The following is a 16301-nucleotide window of genomic DNA, read 5'->3' as shown; positions in this document are numbered from 1 at the left end:
TTTTAGCTGAATGTTTGAAATATAGCCAACAGTAGCTTGAAAGAAAATCATTCAGCACAAGGAAGTATCAGACTTTAAAATGAATGAATGCTCATAACTGATGTATTTCTTATTTCTGTGCTTTCCCAGGTAGGGCAGTTCAGTCAATTTCTCCATGAATGTACGTCACAATGATGATGACAGACCAGATTCCACTGGACTTGGCTCCGCCCCCCCTCCTGAACGGGGAGGTCCCTCTCATGCCTCACATGGTTAACGGCGATGCGACACAGCAGGTAAATACTCGCTCACGCTGACACAAACGAACGCACACGCATGTCTGCAATGTGCATTTCTTGCTGAACAAACATGTTAATCAGACGAATGTAACGGTGTACATCAAACAGTAGCGCACACTTCTCTGTTGTCAGTTGAGCACATACCACATGGATTGTTGCCATAAAAATTGCTAGAGAAAAGCCCTCGTGTGTCACCGAAGATAAACCACTAAATACATACAGGTATATTCAAATGCATTACTTATTCCTTTGGGGCAGCTTTAAAGGCAATGTTTAAAACACTGAATGGCTTTATTGATAAATTTCAAGGCTTTTCTTGCAATAGTTTGCACACGGACTCATCTGCTTCTCTGTGACAGAGCGATCTTATCAGGTGCTGTAGAGCCAACTGGATCACCTTCAAAGTACAAAACTGCACCTGGTCTTTGCACAGGCAAAAGGAAGCGATTGGTGTAATGAAAAGCATCACGGTTAATTGACGCCGGACTAATCTTGTTGTCACACACACACACACACACACTTTTTTTTCTTCTTTTTTTCCCCACACCGTGTGTTTTTTGGTATATGAAGGATGATTATGTTTATGCACCATCCCCAGCCTGTTCCCTCACAGCCCAGAGGAAGCATCGTGGGAGTGTTTTGGCTGCAACACATAACAGTTATGGGGGGGTTTTGGCTGCGGCACACAGCAGTTAGGGCTCTCTTTTTATTCTAACACCCTGCAGTTTAAAACTTGGTTCCCAGTATGGAATCAGTGATCTAGACCGATGATTATATAGATTTGACTCTGCGTGTGTGTGTCTATTTGTTTGTTTCTTGGTCTGTCTGCGTGTATGTGTGTGTATTCGTTTCTGTGTGGGCACGCAAGTGTCTGTGTTGAGTCTGAATACATACTTGTGTGTTTGTCTGCTTGCTTTAGTTTCAGCTTCCGTGTTTCTTTACCACCTACCTTCACCTGTTTATGATTGTGTTTATCAGTCAGTGGCTTTGGTACATGCAATGAGATCATGTATACATACATGACTGTTTTGGTGTAAGAGCATTCTGTCATAATTTGTTTGTAAAAACAAAATTCACTATGGTACGGTGGCCCTGAGAGGCCAAACTTAACACAACTTAAGAAACTTAAGAGGCACAACTTAAGAAAACACCAGCAATAAGAAAAACTGTTTCTGTTTTCTTTTTTCCTATTTCCGTTGTGTTTTGTGTGCTTTTGCAGCGTTTTTCTTATTGCTGGTGTTTTCTTAAGTTGCAGCCCGTTTGGCCTCTCAGGGCCACCGTACTATGGGGACTCTCTCATCACATCAAATCCAGCAGTGTGTTAAAATTCTTAGTTATATTTTCGAAAAATCTAAAAGTTAGTCTCTAATTATCTGTTGTGATTAGAACAACAGTCCTACTGTAATAGTATGTGCATTGCAGTGTCATTGTAACAGCGAGAGGCCGTATTCTTGGTCACTGTCATTTTTCTAATTTGGGAATATAAAACTGCACCCAGCAAAGTCCAGACATTCTGAGTTATATTGAAGGTATACTGAGCACTTTGTGTACTTGAGTACTGCTGTGCAGGCTCATAATCCTGTTTTTTTTTTCTTTAGTCTTATTAAATGGCATTTGTGCTTTTTAGAAAACTACATTTTAAAACTCTGGGTCAGTTGCATAATTTCAGGAACTATGGCTCTGTTATTTCTTAACAGCTATAACTATGAAGCCTGTTTGTGCTTCTGATTGCTTCTTTCACATGACTGAGTTTCGTGGACATATTCGTTTTCAGAGCAAGATAATAAACAAAGTTTGCTTCTTTACAATTACAATTAAATATATAGAAACCTGAAGTAGCTGCGTAATAACGTGCATCAATGTAGTCAATGAGAGGCTCCAGTTACAACCTTCTACTAGCTACATTATTGTGATCTACAGTATTGGTCACATTTCTTTGTTGTAAGACTGTCATTTAGTTTTACATGCTGAGGAAGGACTTCTATCTGAAATGCCTGTAAATCGTTTTATTCAGTTTCAATTGGAGTGCTGGCCTTCTCATCCTTCTCAGCCAAAGCCCTTATGAGAGTTTATAACCACATAATGGACTTCGGTACGCTAATTTATTATTGACTATTATTGCTTGAGCTATGAAATCCATCTGCACTCTGATTAAAGACATTTATTTTAGTTATTATCTGTAAAGCACTGTCCAAAACATTTGCAATATTCAGGTATTCATATCCATTTCCATATCTGGCCACTGTTATGCATGAGACTTGTAAGCCATAGTGGAATGGGTCTGTTTAAATCTGACAGCCTAAACACAAATGTATTTGTGTTTAGGCTGTCTACTTCTTTTGTTTATGATCAGTGGATCAGAATAATGGGTCAGAGACTAGTGAATAAAGAGGAAGGACAGGCTTCCCTTCAATATTTCTGAGGAATTTTCTTGTTAACCTACAGCAGTGGTAGTAGTGGGGAAATGGTGCAAAGCTTCTCTGCTGTACTTGTTATAGGTGCCTTTCCAGATAAATATCTAAAGAGAGAAAGAAACACTAAAAGTGCACCGAAGACAGTTCAAAACATAAAAGCTTCAGTGTCAACCATGTTGGTGTGAAACCAGTGTACTATACAAGATCTTAATGAACATATTCACAACACCTCAGAAACACTTCAGACCTTAAGGAACATGAGAGCAAAGATGGTAACCCATGCAGTTAATGATATAGCTCAAAAACATCACACTACCACTTTCAGACCAAAGAGTGCCATTTTCATTCAAAACTATAAGGTGATGTAATTGCACTAGTTGTAATCTTTTGCAGAGAAAGTCTATGGAAGTGAAAATAGACCCTAAAACCTAGAACTGTGGTCCAAAAGTGCCCATAGAAACATTGACTGAAATGTTTTCCATATGCCACTTTTTATGAAAAATGTTGAATAATGTCAGTATGGGTTTGCTAATTTAACTTCCCGTGTTTAATAAAGAGGCCTGCTCTTGCACTTATGTAATTTGTAATTGATGTCTTTTAAAAGGAGCTATTAAATCATAAATCATAAGTGGTTACACTTAGAAGCCTTTTCTGGTTTTAATCTTAAAACTAAATATGCTTGTTTTCTATAATCCTAACTAAAGGTAGAAAAATTGGGACACTTTCACTTAATCACTACTGACTGAGTCATTATAGTCTCATTAATCAATCATAATATCAAAACAAATGTGCTACATGATTATTTTGCGCATTGAGTGATCTTGACATGTGACGGTATAACAGTGTACATACACACACACACATACACACCTACATGGTCTAATGCAGGGGTTTTCTCAATCCTTGGGAAACATGGGTCACCCTGTGCTGGGGGTTCCCATAGCAACAGCAGCCGCTGCAGCAGACAGAGCAGGAAGTGTGTGAGTGTGTGTGACTGGGGGAGAGGAGCAGGTTAGCGCTGAGATGGGAGAAGATGCAGTCACTACAGAAGGAACGTAGGATATGAGGATTTTACAGCAGCACACCTGTAGAGCATAGACAGGGCTGTGCCTGTGTGTGCATGCGTGTGTGGCTGAATACGTGTGTGTGTGTGTGTGTGTTTGTGTGCAATGGAGGGGCACCTGTTTCATGTCTACAGCCACGTGTACACTCTGAACAATCTGTATGCGGAAAATATGACGGTAAGGTGCATGCGTTCTCCCCTCAGGCACATCAGGCAGAAGCGCTGAGAAATCGAAACGGTGTCATGTGTTTTGAATTCATTTGTGTGCGCTCACCTGTCTGTGTGTGCTTCCATCTGTCCGTTAAATGTATTTGTGCATACTTGTTTTATTCTTGTAAGAGTGGTTAAAAGATGAAGGCTTTTCTTAAATAAGAGTCTGTGAGATGGCAGCAATAGTGTCACCATTAGCTTATCTAACACCTCATTCATATGTGTGAACTCTCTGCCCTACTATAAGAGCCGATGGTTATTGTGTTATGTCACCGCTGTAAGCTCTGCCTAGCTGAGTATCTTTCCTGTTCTGTGATTGCTAAAGAAAAATTTTTAACACGTGTTTTTCTCCTTCAATTATATATATTTTTGTCACTAAGTTTGATTGATTCTTTTTGTCTGGTTTTCTTATTTGTTCGTGCAGGTAATCCTGGTGCAGGTGAACCCGGGGGAGACGTTTACCATCCGGGCAGAGGACGGCTCACTGCAATGCATCCAGGGTCAGTCCTCTATGATATTATTACGTTATCATATTAACATGTAGCCTGGTGGCCGCTCTGATGTTTGTCACTGTGAGACAGAGTATTACCCATCATTTTAATTATATCCTGGCTGAACAAGATTTAAATGAGATCTTTGGGCTGACTCCTAAAAGTTAAAAACATTTACGGAAAAACAAATAATGTTAATCCAGTCTATGCTTAGAAATCTTTGATGCGTAAATGTGAATGCAAATATTAGACTTTTACTTTGAGTATTATCCATTACCAGAGGAAACCATTGCAATGAAAAGGAGTAGCTGTCCAATAAAGTCTCAGAGAGTTTCAGAAGTCTTTCTTTCTACCTGGTCAGACTTAAATCCCGGGCAGTCTGCAAGTATATGGTAGAGCCAACACAGAGAGACGGACATTTCCGTTCACATGTGTTCGCACACGCAGGCCAGTAAGTTACTTATTTTTAAACAGTCCGTATTAGTGTGACTGTATCATTAACCACCACAATGGCTAATGGTTTAATGGTTTATTTTTCTAACCAGAAAGCCTGGAAATGAAGTGATTTCCAGCTGGATTTCAACCCTTTTGAAATTCCGAGTGTATTTATAGCACTACAAATGCAGAAACTCCAGAAACGGTGAGACCTTTTAGTAGACTTGTCAATAATGCAGGAAGAACTTTGGAATAGGAAAAGGAAAGCAAGTGGAATGGGATCTAAGGGTGTTATCTCCAAATGAAGTACAGCTAGTTGAAAGCATAGTCTACACAATGACAGAGTTAGACAGAGTGGGCAGCCATGGCTTCACTGTGGTTGCATCTGATAGCAGTGCATGAAAAGACTGGAAATATAAGCCACTTAGGATCGCTCAAAGACGGAAGGAGGTGGCAGTAACACGGGATTTCCCGCAACTCTGCTGAAATTGTGTCTCACTTTGATGATGTCAGAAATGTAACTTTGAAAGGACATCTTTGTTTTCTTCTCAGTCTTTTTCAATCTGCGTCTTCTTCGCTCGCCTTTTTTCCCCTTACCCTTCAAAGTTATTTGGGTAGGGGAGAAAGAAAGACAGACAGCAGTCTTGACTCAGTCACTGTCGCCCATTTATTAAAAAAAAAAAACAAAACAAAAAAAGACGCATTACCACAACACTGTGTGGCAACAAATGGCATCCCACCACCTTTTCCTCCACCCGCCTTGTAATTCAATTTTCCCCTCAAATCAGAGAGACTGCCCCAGGCAGAGCTATGGGCACAGATAAAGCCAGATAGAAACGGTGCATGATTTAATGGATGAATGCAAAGATGGGAAGATACAGTTGCCGGATAAGATAAGTGAATTAGTGACTTGTAGAAAAACAGCTAAACGACAGACGAAAGAATGGTTTAATGTAGAAAGTGGATATATGCGAGGGATACCAGATACTGATTTGCAAAAAGACACAGTACTGATGTAGCTGGGATCTGCCAGCTTTCTGTTTGTTTGTGTGGTTGCGTGTTTGTACTTGAAAATTTGGCATCGAAGGCACAACGTGTGTCTGTGTGCACCTTTTTGGTGCCTTTTACTACAGTCGCAGACAGCAAATTAGGTGGAACATTAGAGACTTTGAGCCCTCTTTGAATGCAGATATTATTAATGTGAAGGACCACACACGCACAAACACACATACACACAAACTTTCTATCTATCTTAGTCGGCAAGAGGTCACTGAGTTTAATGAAAGGTGGAGTGTGGCAGTGTGTTCCGAAGGATAACTGAGTTGCACTTTAGAAAGACTCGGTGTGATTAGTGAGACCTCAGAGGTTCGTGTTCGCGCATGCTTGTGTATTTGTGGCCCTGCTTGTGTTTGCATTGCAGTGTACTTGTGTGCAAGTGTGTGCGACAGAGCAAGATTACAGAGACCTCAGGGCACAGCCAGGAACCAGCTTTTATATAAAGTAACCTCTGTTTAGCTGCTGCAGTGTGGTACGTGCATGCATGCAAACATGCATATACGTACACAGGCAGACATGGATGCTCTGCCAAGGCAGGACCAGCCTGAAGACGTCAACGCAGCAGCCAGAAAAGATTCTTTCATATGAACCACAAGACCTTCCTTCTCCTCTCCTCACTTCTCTTCCCTTCCTTCCTCTCATCATCTTTTCCTGCTACCTCCCTCGCTTTTCCTTTTTATTCCTCTCATTCATCTGTCTTGACCTTAAGGCAAACCTGGAGCAGAGAAGAGGCTATTGTATTTGCCGGATTGATGTTAAGTACTGCTCATTAACCACACCCCTGCTAACTGCTACAGGCTCAATTATGTTCTTTTATTTTAGCTGAAAGTTTACATAAAATGTTACTAAGGTCCACGAATTCCATAACCTCAGGGCGTATGAAATCCTTTCAGAGCCTTTTTTGTGCATATTGAAATAATTCACAATGCTCTAAAATATATATTTAAAGCTCATTTTACCACTTTTCAGTAATGTTAGCGATCTGTTTTACCATCTCTTTTTTGGTGTCCCTTTCTGCATGTTCCTTGATCCAGTGAAAGACTGTATCTTGACCTGAAATCCTTTCCAGCAACTTATTAGCATCATCTCTGCATGTGTATGACTCTGCATGTCTCCATCCCTTGTTGAAACAGCATGACCCTTCAGTGGTCCAGGGGCCAGATTCATCTGACCCCCCACACACACACACACACACACACACACACTCCTACCCTCTCACTGTTCCCACCTCCCCCCCCCCCGTCTCCCCGTCTGTCCCCCTCCCCCACTAAGACAATTCCCCTGAGCTTTCCCACACTCACATCAAAGGACAAGACTCTCGAGGGTGTGTTAGAGCACCCTGCTCTGGAATGTGAGTGTGTTAATATGCGTTGTGTGCGCGTGTGTGTCTGTGTGTGTTTTACAAGGCTGTGTTGGTTTACTGTGTTGTTTGGTCTTTGTTGGACTTTTACGAGGGATGATGAGGCCAGAGGGTGAAGAGCAGGAAGCTGTGCCCTGCCTGGGAGAATATGACATCATGAAGTTTGGTTGGCACCAGCTTAATTTCTTCTGATATTTAGGGCGTAGTTGATAATAACCACAGGGCAGCAGTTGATTAGTTTTCTAGTTAATGAGCAGTAATCCTGTAAGTCCTCAGTTTACTGGCTGCAGTGTTTTTAAAATGCATTTCAGTATAATACATGGGGTTTGTTTGCCTTGGTCTTCTGTGGACAGTTGGAATTTTCTATACTTCTCTGTTGTAATATAATAAATGTATCTTTGAGGCTGAGAAGTATGATTAGGAACTGTTAATGTGTCCTTGACAGTGAATGGAGAACTTTTGCCTCTTGCATTGCTTAACACTATGATTTTGGATTTCTTTAATTGACTATGCTTGGTGGAGCATGTGTGCTAAGGCTTGTTGTCTTGCTGCATGACCCGCTACCAAAGAACCAAACCGAACATCTGTAAAAGCCAGAGCCGGCACCATGGAACACCGCTCCTCTCATTGGGCATGCTTTGTAGAATGAGACACTCAAGATCCATTTCACCAGGTTGGTGCCAGTACAAACAAGCAAATGTGTCATAAAGGCCTTGAGAAGCCTTTAAAGTGGAATATCTGTGTAAAAAGGTCTAATAGCCGCACGACCCAGATGTCTTGTTTCCACAGAAACTTTTTTTGGCATATTGGTACTACAACAGGATTTCAATCGGTAAATTCTTTCCTTAACACAAGGATGGTTGGTTTAGAGCAACAGTGTCAAACATAAGACCTGTGGACCAGAATCAGCCTGGTGAAGACTTGAATCTGGAGTAGTTTGGAAAAGATTTGGAAAATATGAAGGTGTACAAAGATTTTGGACTTTTGACTTGTTTTACAGTAGTAGCAGTAGTAGTAGTAGTAGTACTTCCCAATTGCCATTCATACTACATGAGAAGTTAAGTAGTAGTAAAATAGTTACGCAATAGGATGACAATTAAATGACAGAAGTGTTCTTGTTTTTAGAATCTACCATAAAAATGTTGGTTAAATAAAAGGAATTAACCAAAACTTTATGTTTTATAAATACTGGACAGCCTGGACAACGAGCTACCAAAATCTTTTCTGTAATTTACACACAGATCATGTAGAAAAACTGGGACGTACTGCTGAAATTGCACTTCTTGTTCTGATATTAAGACATCTCAGGGATCAAATGTTCAGTTAAGTGTTTTTACAGTGAAGGAAAGTGGAGTTTCACTGGTCCAACCCACTTAAGAACAAACTGGGCTGCATGTGGCCCATGATGTAAAGTGAGTTTGACATCCCTGGTTTAGAACATTCTCTGTGTATTTCTAATGTTTTCAATTACATTTCTTTTCTGTCTGTGTTACACAATGCAATTCGGAGAGGTCTATGTGCAAAGTATATTTCACTTCCAACTTTTGGTTTGCGTAATTTTTTTATCTTGACGGTATAGAGCCACAAAATTATCCTGCTCTTATTTTGTTTTGTGCCTCGAGAGTAGAGAAAGCTCAAATCAGACATTTTGTTCTTTTCTTTATTGCTTTTTCTTCAAATTTTAATGGGTCACAAAAAGATTAACGAAACAATCCTCCATATAAGAAATATAATCAAATATAAATGCAGGCTGTTGGGACTTCATATTAAGCCAAGAGAATTGATTGATGTTTCTCCTTTTAGGCTGATTGCTGAATTTGCAATGGATGATTTGCATGCAGTCCACTCTCATTGCTGTTATATTGCAGTGGCATAATGGAAAATGTGGTTCTGGTCTCTGCTGAGGCCTTGTTAGCCCAGGCATTTTTTTTTCTCTGAGAAACAATGGTTATGGTGGACCCTGCCAGTGTTTCTCTGCATCTGGACACAGCAGGGTACTGTATGAATCATGGCAAGATCTGTTGTCTTTGGCCATTAGAGGTGTGCGCTCTGCTCGTACCTAATCTTTCTGGACCCCCCTGATTGTTACTCTCTTCCCTTTTCCCTTGCTTTTATCTGTTGTCATGGATCCAGTTTTGTAACATTCGATGATTATATTTGTGGAAAAAATGTCGATTGATCATATTGTTATTTTAAACATGGTTTTGTCCCCCAAATTTAACAAACCTAAACTTATATGGAAAATGAGGGGTTGATGGAGGAAATTTAGGTGTACCTCCTCTGTGGTTGTTCTTTGTCTTACTACTCTTTCCATTTTCCTCAGTCTCTTACGGGCTTCACTATGTCTCTACATAGAGTTATCAAGGTTTTCTTTGACCGGCCTTCTGCACAGAGTGCACACTTCTACACTGCAAACCCTTTGATGTAAATGGAAATAGCTGGTTGAGAGAAATACCGTGGAAAGTCTCAGTCTGTGTTTACACCTTGCCAGATGGTTCTAAACAAGCTCGGGGAGAACACACAAATACATTTTTCTCTGAAATCCTTAATTTACGGTACTGCTTCAGACCGTCCTGGTGCTGCTTGTAAGCAGGGGTGGTTGTTTGAGGAACTTTTAACAAGCCTTCCTTAAAATCGGACTACTAAATTTTGTGACAGTAGACTGAATGAAAATTGCTGTGCAATGACAGGTTTGACTGATGTCTGTTATCTAGCTGGACTGTCAGCTAAAAGGATTCATTGTTTTTATTTTTGTAAATCTGATCAAATGGAAAGTGTTCATGCAAGTGTACAGTATATTAATGCCCCAAATTCCCATTTTCTCTGCCTGCGCAGCCTTTCGAGACACTTGCATCCACAGCTTTAAATTGCCTAATGTACTTTTTTGAATGGTTAATCTGTCCCAAGAAAACAGTATCTATGTATAAAATCACAGCTTCTCACAGGGTAGAGAGAAATGGCTTCTGTTCAAGATTGCAACAATGCATTTTCTTCTGAAAAACCCAGTGGTTTAAAAATGTTTATTGGATTTGAATATATGCTTCACTAATTAATTCTTCTTCTTCCTCTGTTTAAAGATGTTTTTACTTAATAATGACTAAATTGGTATTGTTGTAGTGTGCTTCATATTTCACTGAAAAGAATAAGGATAATGGGATTGGTCGTAAGGCCCCATGGTGCAGAGGGATCTAATAATAGAGAGATCTTGTGTGTTTGGGTGTGTGCATTTCATTTTATTATTTTTACCTTGTCAGCTGGGCAAAGGAAGACCTTTTTACCTCCAAGACTGTATGCCCTTGGGCAAGATGTAAAACTAATTCTAGAGGTGTGTTTAGTGTGTGTATGTCTTAACTTGGTGTTATGTCCTCCTGGTTTTGGGAAACTGGTCGCTATGGGAACGGACTCTCCCTCCAGGTGGTGTGTAATGGAATGCGATCTCTATGTGCCTAGAGAGATCACATTTTTGTGTGTGTGTGTGGGTGGGATACCTGCTTTTTTCCAGCATTTTGCACTGCAAAGTACTTTGTAAGTATCAAAAGGACAGAGATAATTGGTTTGGTTCATTTGATACACGGTGGCTAAAAGCTTGACTTTTCTGTGCGTGGTTTAGATAGAGGCAGAGAGGGAGAGAGAAAAAGAGACTTAATTGTGTATGCCCTGCCCAGTCCTCCCTTATAAACTCAATGCCCTCATACAGTAGGGCATGAAAAGGCAGAGGAAAGGAGGGAGGGAGAGATACAGCTGAAATAAAATAGAATGAAGCAAAGTAAATAAAGGAAGACAGGCAGAATGAAAACGAGGCGCAGAGGGAGACCAAGAGAATCACATGCTGCATGTTTGGTCGTGCCTGCTACCATCCATTCTGGGTGAGGCCACTTCCTCTATGACCCCAGCCACCCCTGTCCTGCTGCTGACTTGGTCTGGTCTGCCAGCTCTGGAGAAGGCTGCATAAGGGGAAAGAGAAGGGTGACGAAAACTCTTGAGAATACTGGTTTGTCTCTATATGTAAGACACTGTGAAAGCTGATGCGTGGTCAAACAGCAGCTGAGTACTCCCAGATTTTTCCAGAGAAATGGAGAAAAAGAAAGATCTTTTCCAGGGATGAAATTCTTGGCTCTCTTGAAGCTCAGGGTACAGCTGGAGCACTTCTCCCGCTCTCCAACCTTATTCCCTCCTCCTCCTCTTCCCTCTCTTTTCAGCCTCGGTGACTTCCTCCCTTGCTTCTCTCTCTCTAATTCTTGCTGTGTTTTTATCTTTTCTTTTTAATTTTAGTCTCATTTTCACAACAATGACACAAGTTTGCTGATTTGCATGATTTTTTATGTAAATAAAACCAATCATAACACTAGTAGGAACATTAAAGATATTGCATCTTCTCCACGGGTTGCACTCAGTTAGGGTGAAAAGCACTGCACAGCTGCAGAAATTCCACATGCGAATGTTTACATCATGGTTTTGTAGATTTTGTAGGGAAACCCCTCTTTTTTCCCTCCTTGATCTGGTGTTATTGGGCAAAAGTACGTTAGTTAGTGGGAATTCCATTTAGGAATATGAGGAATAATGGGATAAGTAATAATTTTTTTTAAAGTTGCTTTTCAGTATTTTTCTTTCCTATGTACAGGTTATAAACAAAGTACCAACCATATCTTCATCTCTTTGGTTGTTTGATCAACTAACAGCCAGGGGACATGCACACCCACCCTTGCACCACAAACACAGAAAGAGTGGAATTCAGCGATGGAGAGCAGGGGAAAGTCCCTGCTAATCTAGGCCTTCCAGTCTCGCCTTCTTTCTTTCCATTGACATTCACACAACTTCTCTTCTCTTCTCTTCTCTTCTCTTCTCTTCTCTTCTCTTCTCTTCTCTTCTCTTCTCTTCTCTTCTCTTCTCTTCTCTTCTCTTCTCTTCTCTTCTCTTCCACACTTTCTCTGCTCTCTGTGGTGGACACAAACTTGGTGCTGTTCAGACTGTGACTCATACAGTAGGAATGCCCGACATTAACATGTGGAGAGATAGGAGGAGGAAAGTGAGGGGAGGATGGGAGAGGAGTACAGCTGGGTACAAACGTAGCAGGTTGTGTACAGCAGGGGAAAAAAATGGAAAAAATATGACTCTTAGTGGGTCAAGGTTTAAGGCTTTGATGCATCTTGAGTATTCAAGTGAGTGAGAATGAGAAAGAAGCAGGGAACCAGAGCAGGAAATGATTATTTGACGCTGTTTACACACCAACAGCTGTTGCATTTCTCTTTTCTCTCTCTTTCTCTCTCACTCTCTCTCTCCTTAGAGAGAGCAGACATGTAGAGTTGATTAGAGAATGGATATAATGAGTCATCAGTGTCTGGATTGTGTATATTTGTGTGTGCACATGTATTATTGCTTATGCACATCAGAAGTGTGTACAAGCATGTATACTTCTGTGCATGACCGGACAAGTGATAAGTGAAGTATGCTGGACCCATGCAGTGTATGTGTGTTGCATGGTTACCAGTCCCAAAACAATTGTATCTAAAGGCATGCGAATAGTCTCGTGATAATAGTGGAAAAAGCAAGATTGGTGTGCGTGTTTGTTTGTTATTATGTCTGGCTTTGAATTAATGCATGTGCGTCTTATTTTGTTGTTTGTTGCGTGTGGCAAGGTGACCGTGGTTTTGTCAGTGTGCACTATCCAAATGTCAGTGTGTTCTACAAATTAGTTGCGTATGAGCAATCATGTCTTTATGCACAGTGCCCAGGTGGGTATCTGGCCACTTGCGTGCTGTTTTTAAGATGTGTTTGCCATAGTTTATGAGGGCTTTTGCATGTTCGTGCACATTTGAGTGTGTGCACAGCTGCAAGGGTGTGTGTTTGCGCATGTTAAGATCTTGAGAACAAAGCGTGGCTGGGCTCAGTGTCCCTCCAGACATTACGTTGCTCTCCTTTGGAGCAGACCCAGCAGCAGAAGTAGGTCGGCCGACGGCGCTCCTCCTCTGGGTGGGAGAGAACCGGCAAGAGATCTGGGTTGGGTGGAGGTATGGGCTGGCACCCAGGCTACATGCTCAACACTAAACAGATCTAGGCTTGTATGCTTAGAGGCTGTTTACACAGTTATCAGGACAGGATAAGACGTAGATGTTAACATTATTTTAAAAAATGTAACCCTTGGGATAAATTGGGGGCTGTTTTTCGCCCCAAACATGTTATCACACTCAAGAAGATTTGGTTTTTAAAAGTTAAAATTGTCCCAGAGCTATTCTTCATGTTAAAAAATATATATATATTTTTTTGTCACAGGAGCAGTGTATAAGATTTGATAACAAAGCTGAAAATTTGGAAAGTTGGAATTTTAAAAAAAAGGACTATTTGATTTATAATAACGCACATATGTTTTCTATTGCTTTGGGGCTTTTGGGTGTTAAAGACTTAAATTGCTGCTGCTGTCTTGGCCACACTTGAGCTCATTGAAACTAATCTGCATAAGTAAAAGCTACATAAGTAAAAAAAATAAGCCAAAGTTTCTCAAAAGTCTTAGGAAAACATGTTTCAGTCGCAAATTGATGGACCACTATGGAATATTTTAAATAGATGCATGATATATATGTTTGTTACAAATTATACATAGATTACTATTTAGATATAGTTGTGGATATATGTGAATATATTTTTGACATGTACGTTGTTCTTATTACTGTCAGATTAGCGTTTATCTGTTGAGTCGGATGCAGCATTAATCTTAGAAAATCAAAGAATTGAAGCTGGATATGAGCACAACCACAGGGTTAACTGGAGAGACAAAACTGAAAAAGCAGAAGAAGGTTATGCTTGGACTTCAATATTGTCACAAATAGGGACAAGGGTGACAACCACAGCTAGTGCCTATGGGCAGGCAACCACAGGTGGAGCTGAAGATCTCGGTGCACAAGTCTGGCTCTTTTGTTTCGCAGGAAATGTTTAAGCCATCAGATTCCAAAACCATTTAAATGAAACCTTTGATAGAAATTTTTTTGTGCAAGTTTGGGTGGAAACTTAGTTGGTTATTATTTTATTTTTCATATGTACGGACAGGAGAAACATGAGCTTGAGCCAATGGACTAATAAAATATAGTGCTGGTTTTACAAGCCTTATAGCTTCTACTTTAGCTCATAATGTGCTGATGTCAGATCCTAATGAAGTCATCATGGCACTGATATTCATCAGCTGGCATAAGCGATAATACTTTCTGCTCGTTTTCTTATGATGCCATTATGCAACTTTGAGTTTAGAAGTTCAAAGAAGCTCAGTCATATTAAGGAATGTGCTTACACGTACCTGCATACACACTACAGTATGTACTTAAGATATGACCCAGTGTTCAAATGTAGAAACTGCCCAACTTTTGATTTACATTCCACAGCAAATCAGCAGCTTGCTTAAATTATAGTCTGTGTTGGAAATGCAGAACATGGGCTCAGGATCAGAATTGTGAATATGTGCTTCTTTATACTTGTTTGTAGAGGACTCTTTGGGGGTTTTTGACATGCAAAGCTAGTTTTTCTGTCACACTGTAGTGTGTAAGTGTTATGAGGGCAGAGGACTTGGGGCAGAGCAGCACAGGAAGTTCTGACTTCCTCCTCCATCACTGAGAAACCCTCCCCGTGGAAAAGATGTCCGGTGGAGTTGACTCACCGGAGATTTATTGTAGGGCTGTAACTTGTGTATTAGTGTGTATCTTTGTACACAGTGTATATGTCGTACACTGTGTAGTTCTGAAGCTGTCTCCCATGTTACCACCTTAAGCATGCTCTCTCTTACTCTTCTTATTGTCTTATATTTTTATTACACTTCCCATCACGGTCCACGTTTCGTTCCACCTTCCTCCGAGTCCTTTCCTCTGTGGAAGCTTCTAGTGCCCATATCAGCTGACTACAAAACATCTTTGGGCAGCTGCTGCTTGTTTTTGTGTGTTTTTTCTTTTTAATGCATAAATTAGCATTCAGCGTTGACATGACAGTTGGCTCTTTTAGTGTTCATGCATGTGTGTATTTTGTGTGCGCATGGCAGTAGAGGAAACTGTCGTGGGAGTGTCTTGCTTTTGCAGCTCCTAGGACAGATAACATTACCCCGCTGATGCTTACATAACTTCCAGGCAACGCCACGTCACAAGTGACCCAGACACACACATACACAGTTGCTCCCACATAAACATACACACAAACTGGTACATTTGCACCCATGTAGATAAAACAGCTGCCTCCTTGAGGCTCTGATTGTGTGATATAAAGGTTGTATGTCTGTGACTGTGATGTACTTTTAAGATAAAGGAAAAGCATTCTAGAAATTTTTCTAGAAATGAAAAGTTTTTTTTGTGTGTCTCTCCCTTATCGGGAAATCCATTTGTGGCTAGTTGTTCTCTATGTAGGTCATCTTGCAAACAGGCTCCTTCGGTTTAATACCAGTATCACAGACACACACACACACACTCGTGCACATATGCTATCCCATGAGGGTCTGTGTTTCCTTTCAATGTGGTAACCACATGTTTAGTGATGAAGGGAAGGAGAGAAAGTGGTTCGCTTATTTCTAGAAGCTGATTATTGCTTCATTCTGCTGGAAAAAACAAGATGCTAATACACACTGTTGGGTTACACTAACTGTCAGCAGTGTTGGCCCATCAACAGATGTGTGTTTATGCAGTGTGTATAAGTTGTTTCGTTACTACAGAGGTAAGTAATTGATTGTGTGTCAGGGCACATTTTTGTCTTGCAGCATTTTTGTTGTGTTTAGGGGGCCCTGCCACAGCTGTTAAAGACAGCTGTAACATGGGAAACATCTGAAGTGTTGCATCATCTTCTTAGTCCGTGTCTGTGTATGTGCATGAATGTATGTATGAGGAGCTGCAGAAAAACACAAGTTTGTGTAGGTGTGTGTGTGTGTGTGTGTGTGTGTGTTTGTTTGTCTACATGTGTCTGTGTGAATGAGACTGTTTGTTATGTGTGTGTGGATGAGACAGGATGCTTGTTATGGGCATGTGTATATAT

At 40.6% G+C, this 16301-nt stretch overlaps 1 protein-coding gene across 1 annotated transcript in view; it reads left to right on the top strand.

The window, feature by feature from the left end:
• fndc3ba (fibronectin type III domain containing 3Ba) overlaps positions 1-16301 on the top strand; it is an 89868-nt gene that overhangs the window by 24001 nt on the left and 49566 nt on the right. The window contains 2 exon segments of the mRNA XM_003442880.5: positions 130-275; positions 4390-4465. Of these exon segments, the coding sequence (XP_003442928.1) occupies positions 159-275; positions 4390-4465 (193 nt within the window). The 5' untranslated portion in view covers positions 130-158.

The sequence above is a fragment of the Oreochromis niloticus genome, linkage group LG19 (assembly GCF_001858045.2).
Source record: "Oreochromis niloticus isolate F11D_XX linkage group LG19, O_niloticus_UMD_NMBU, whole genome shotgun sequence".
In the NCBI taxonomy this organism is placed as follows: domain Eukaryota; kingdom Metazoa; phylum Chordata; class Actinopteri; order Cichliformes; family Cichlidae; genus Oreochromis; species Oreochromis niloticus.
Note: the sequence above shows the minus strand (reverse complement) of the source record. Positions and strands in the feature narration are given on the sequence as shown.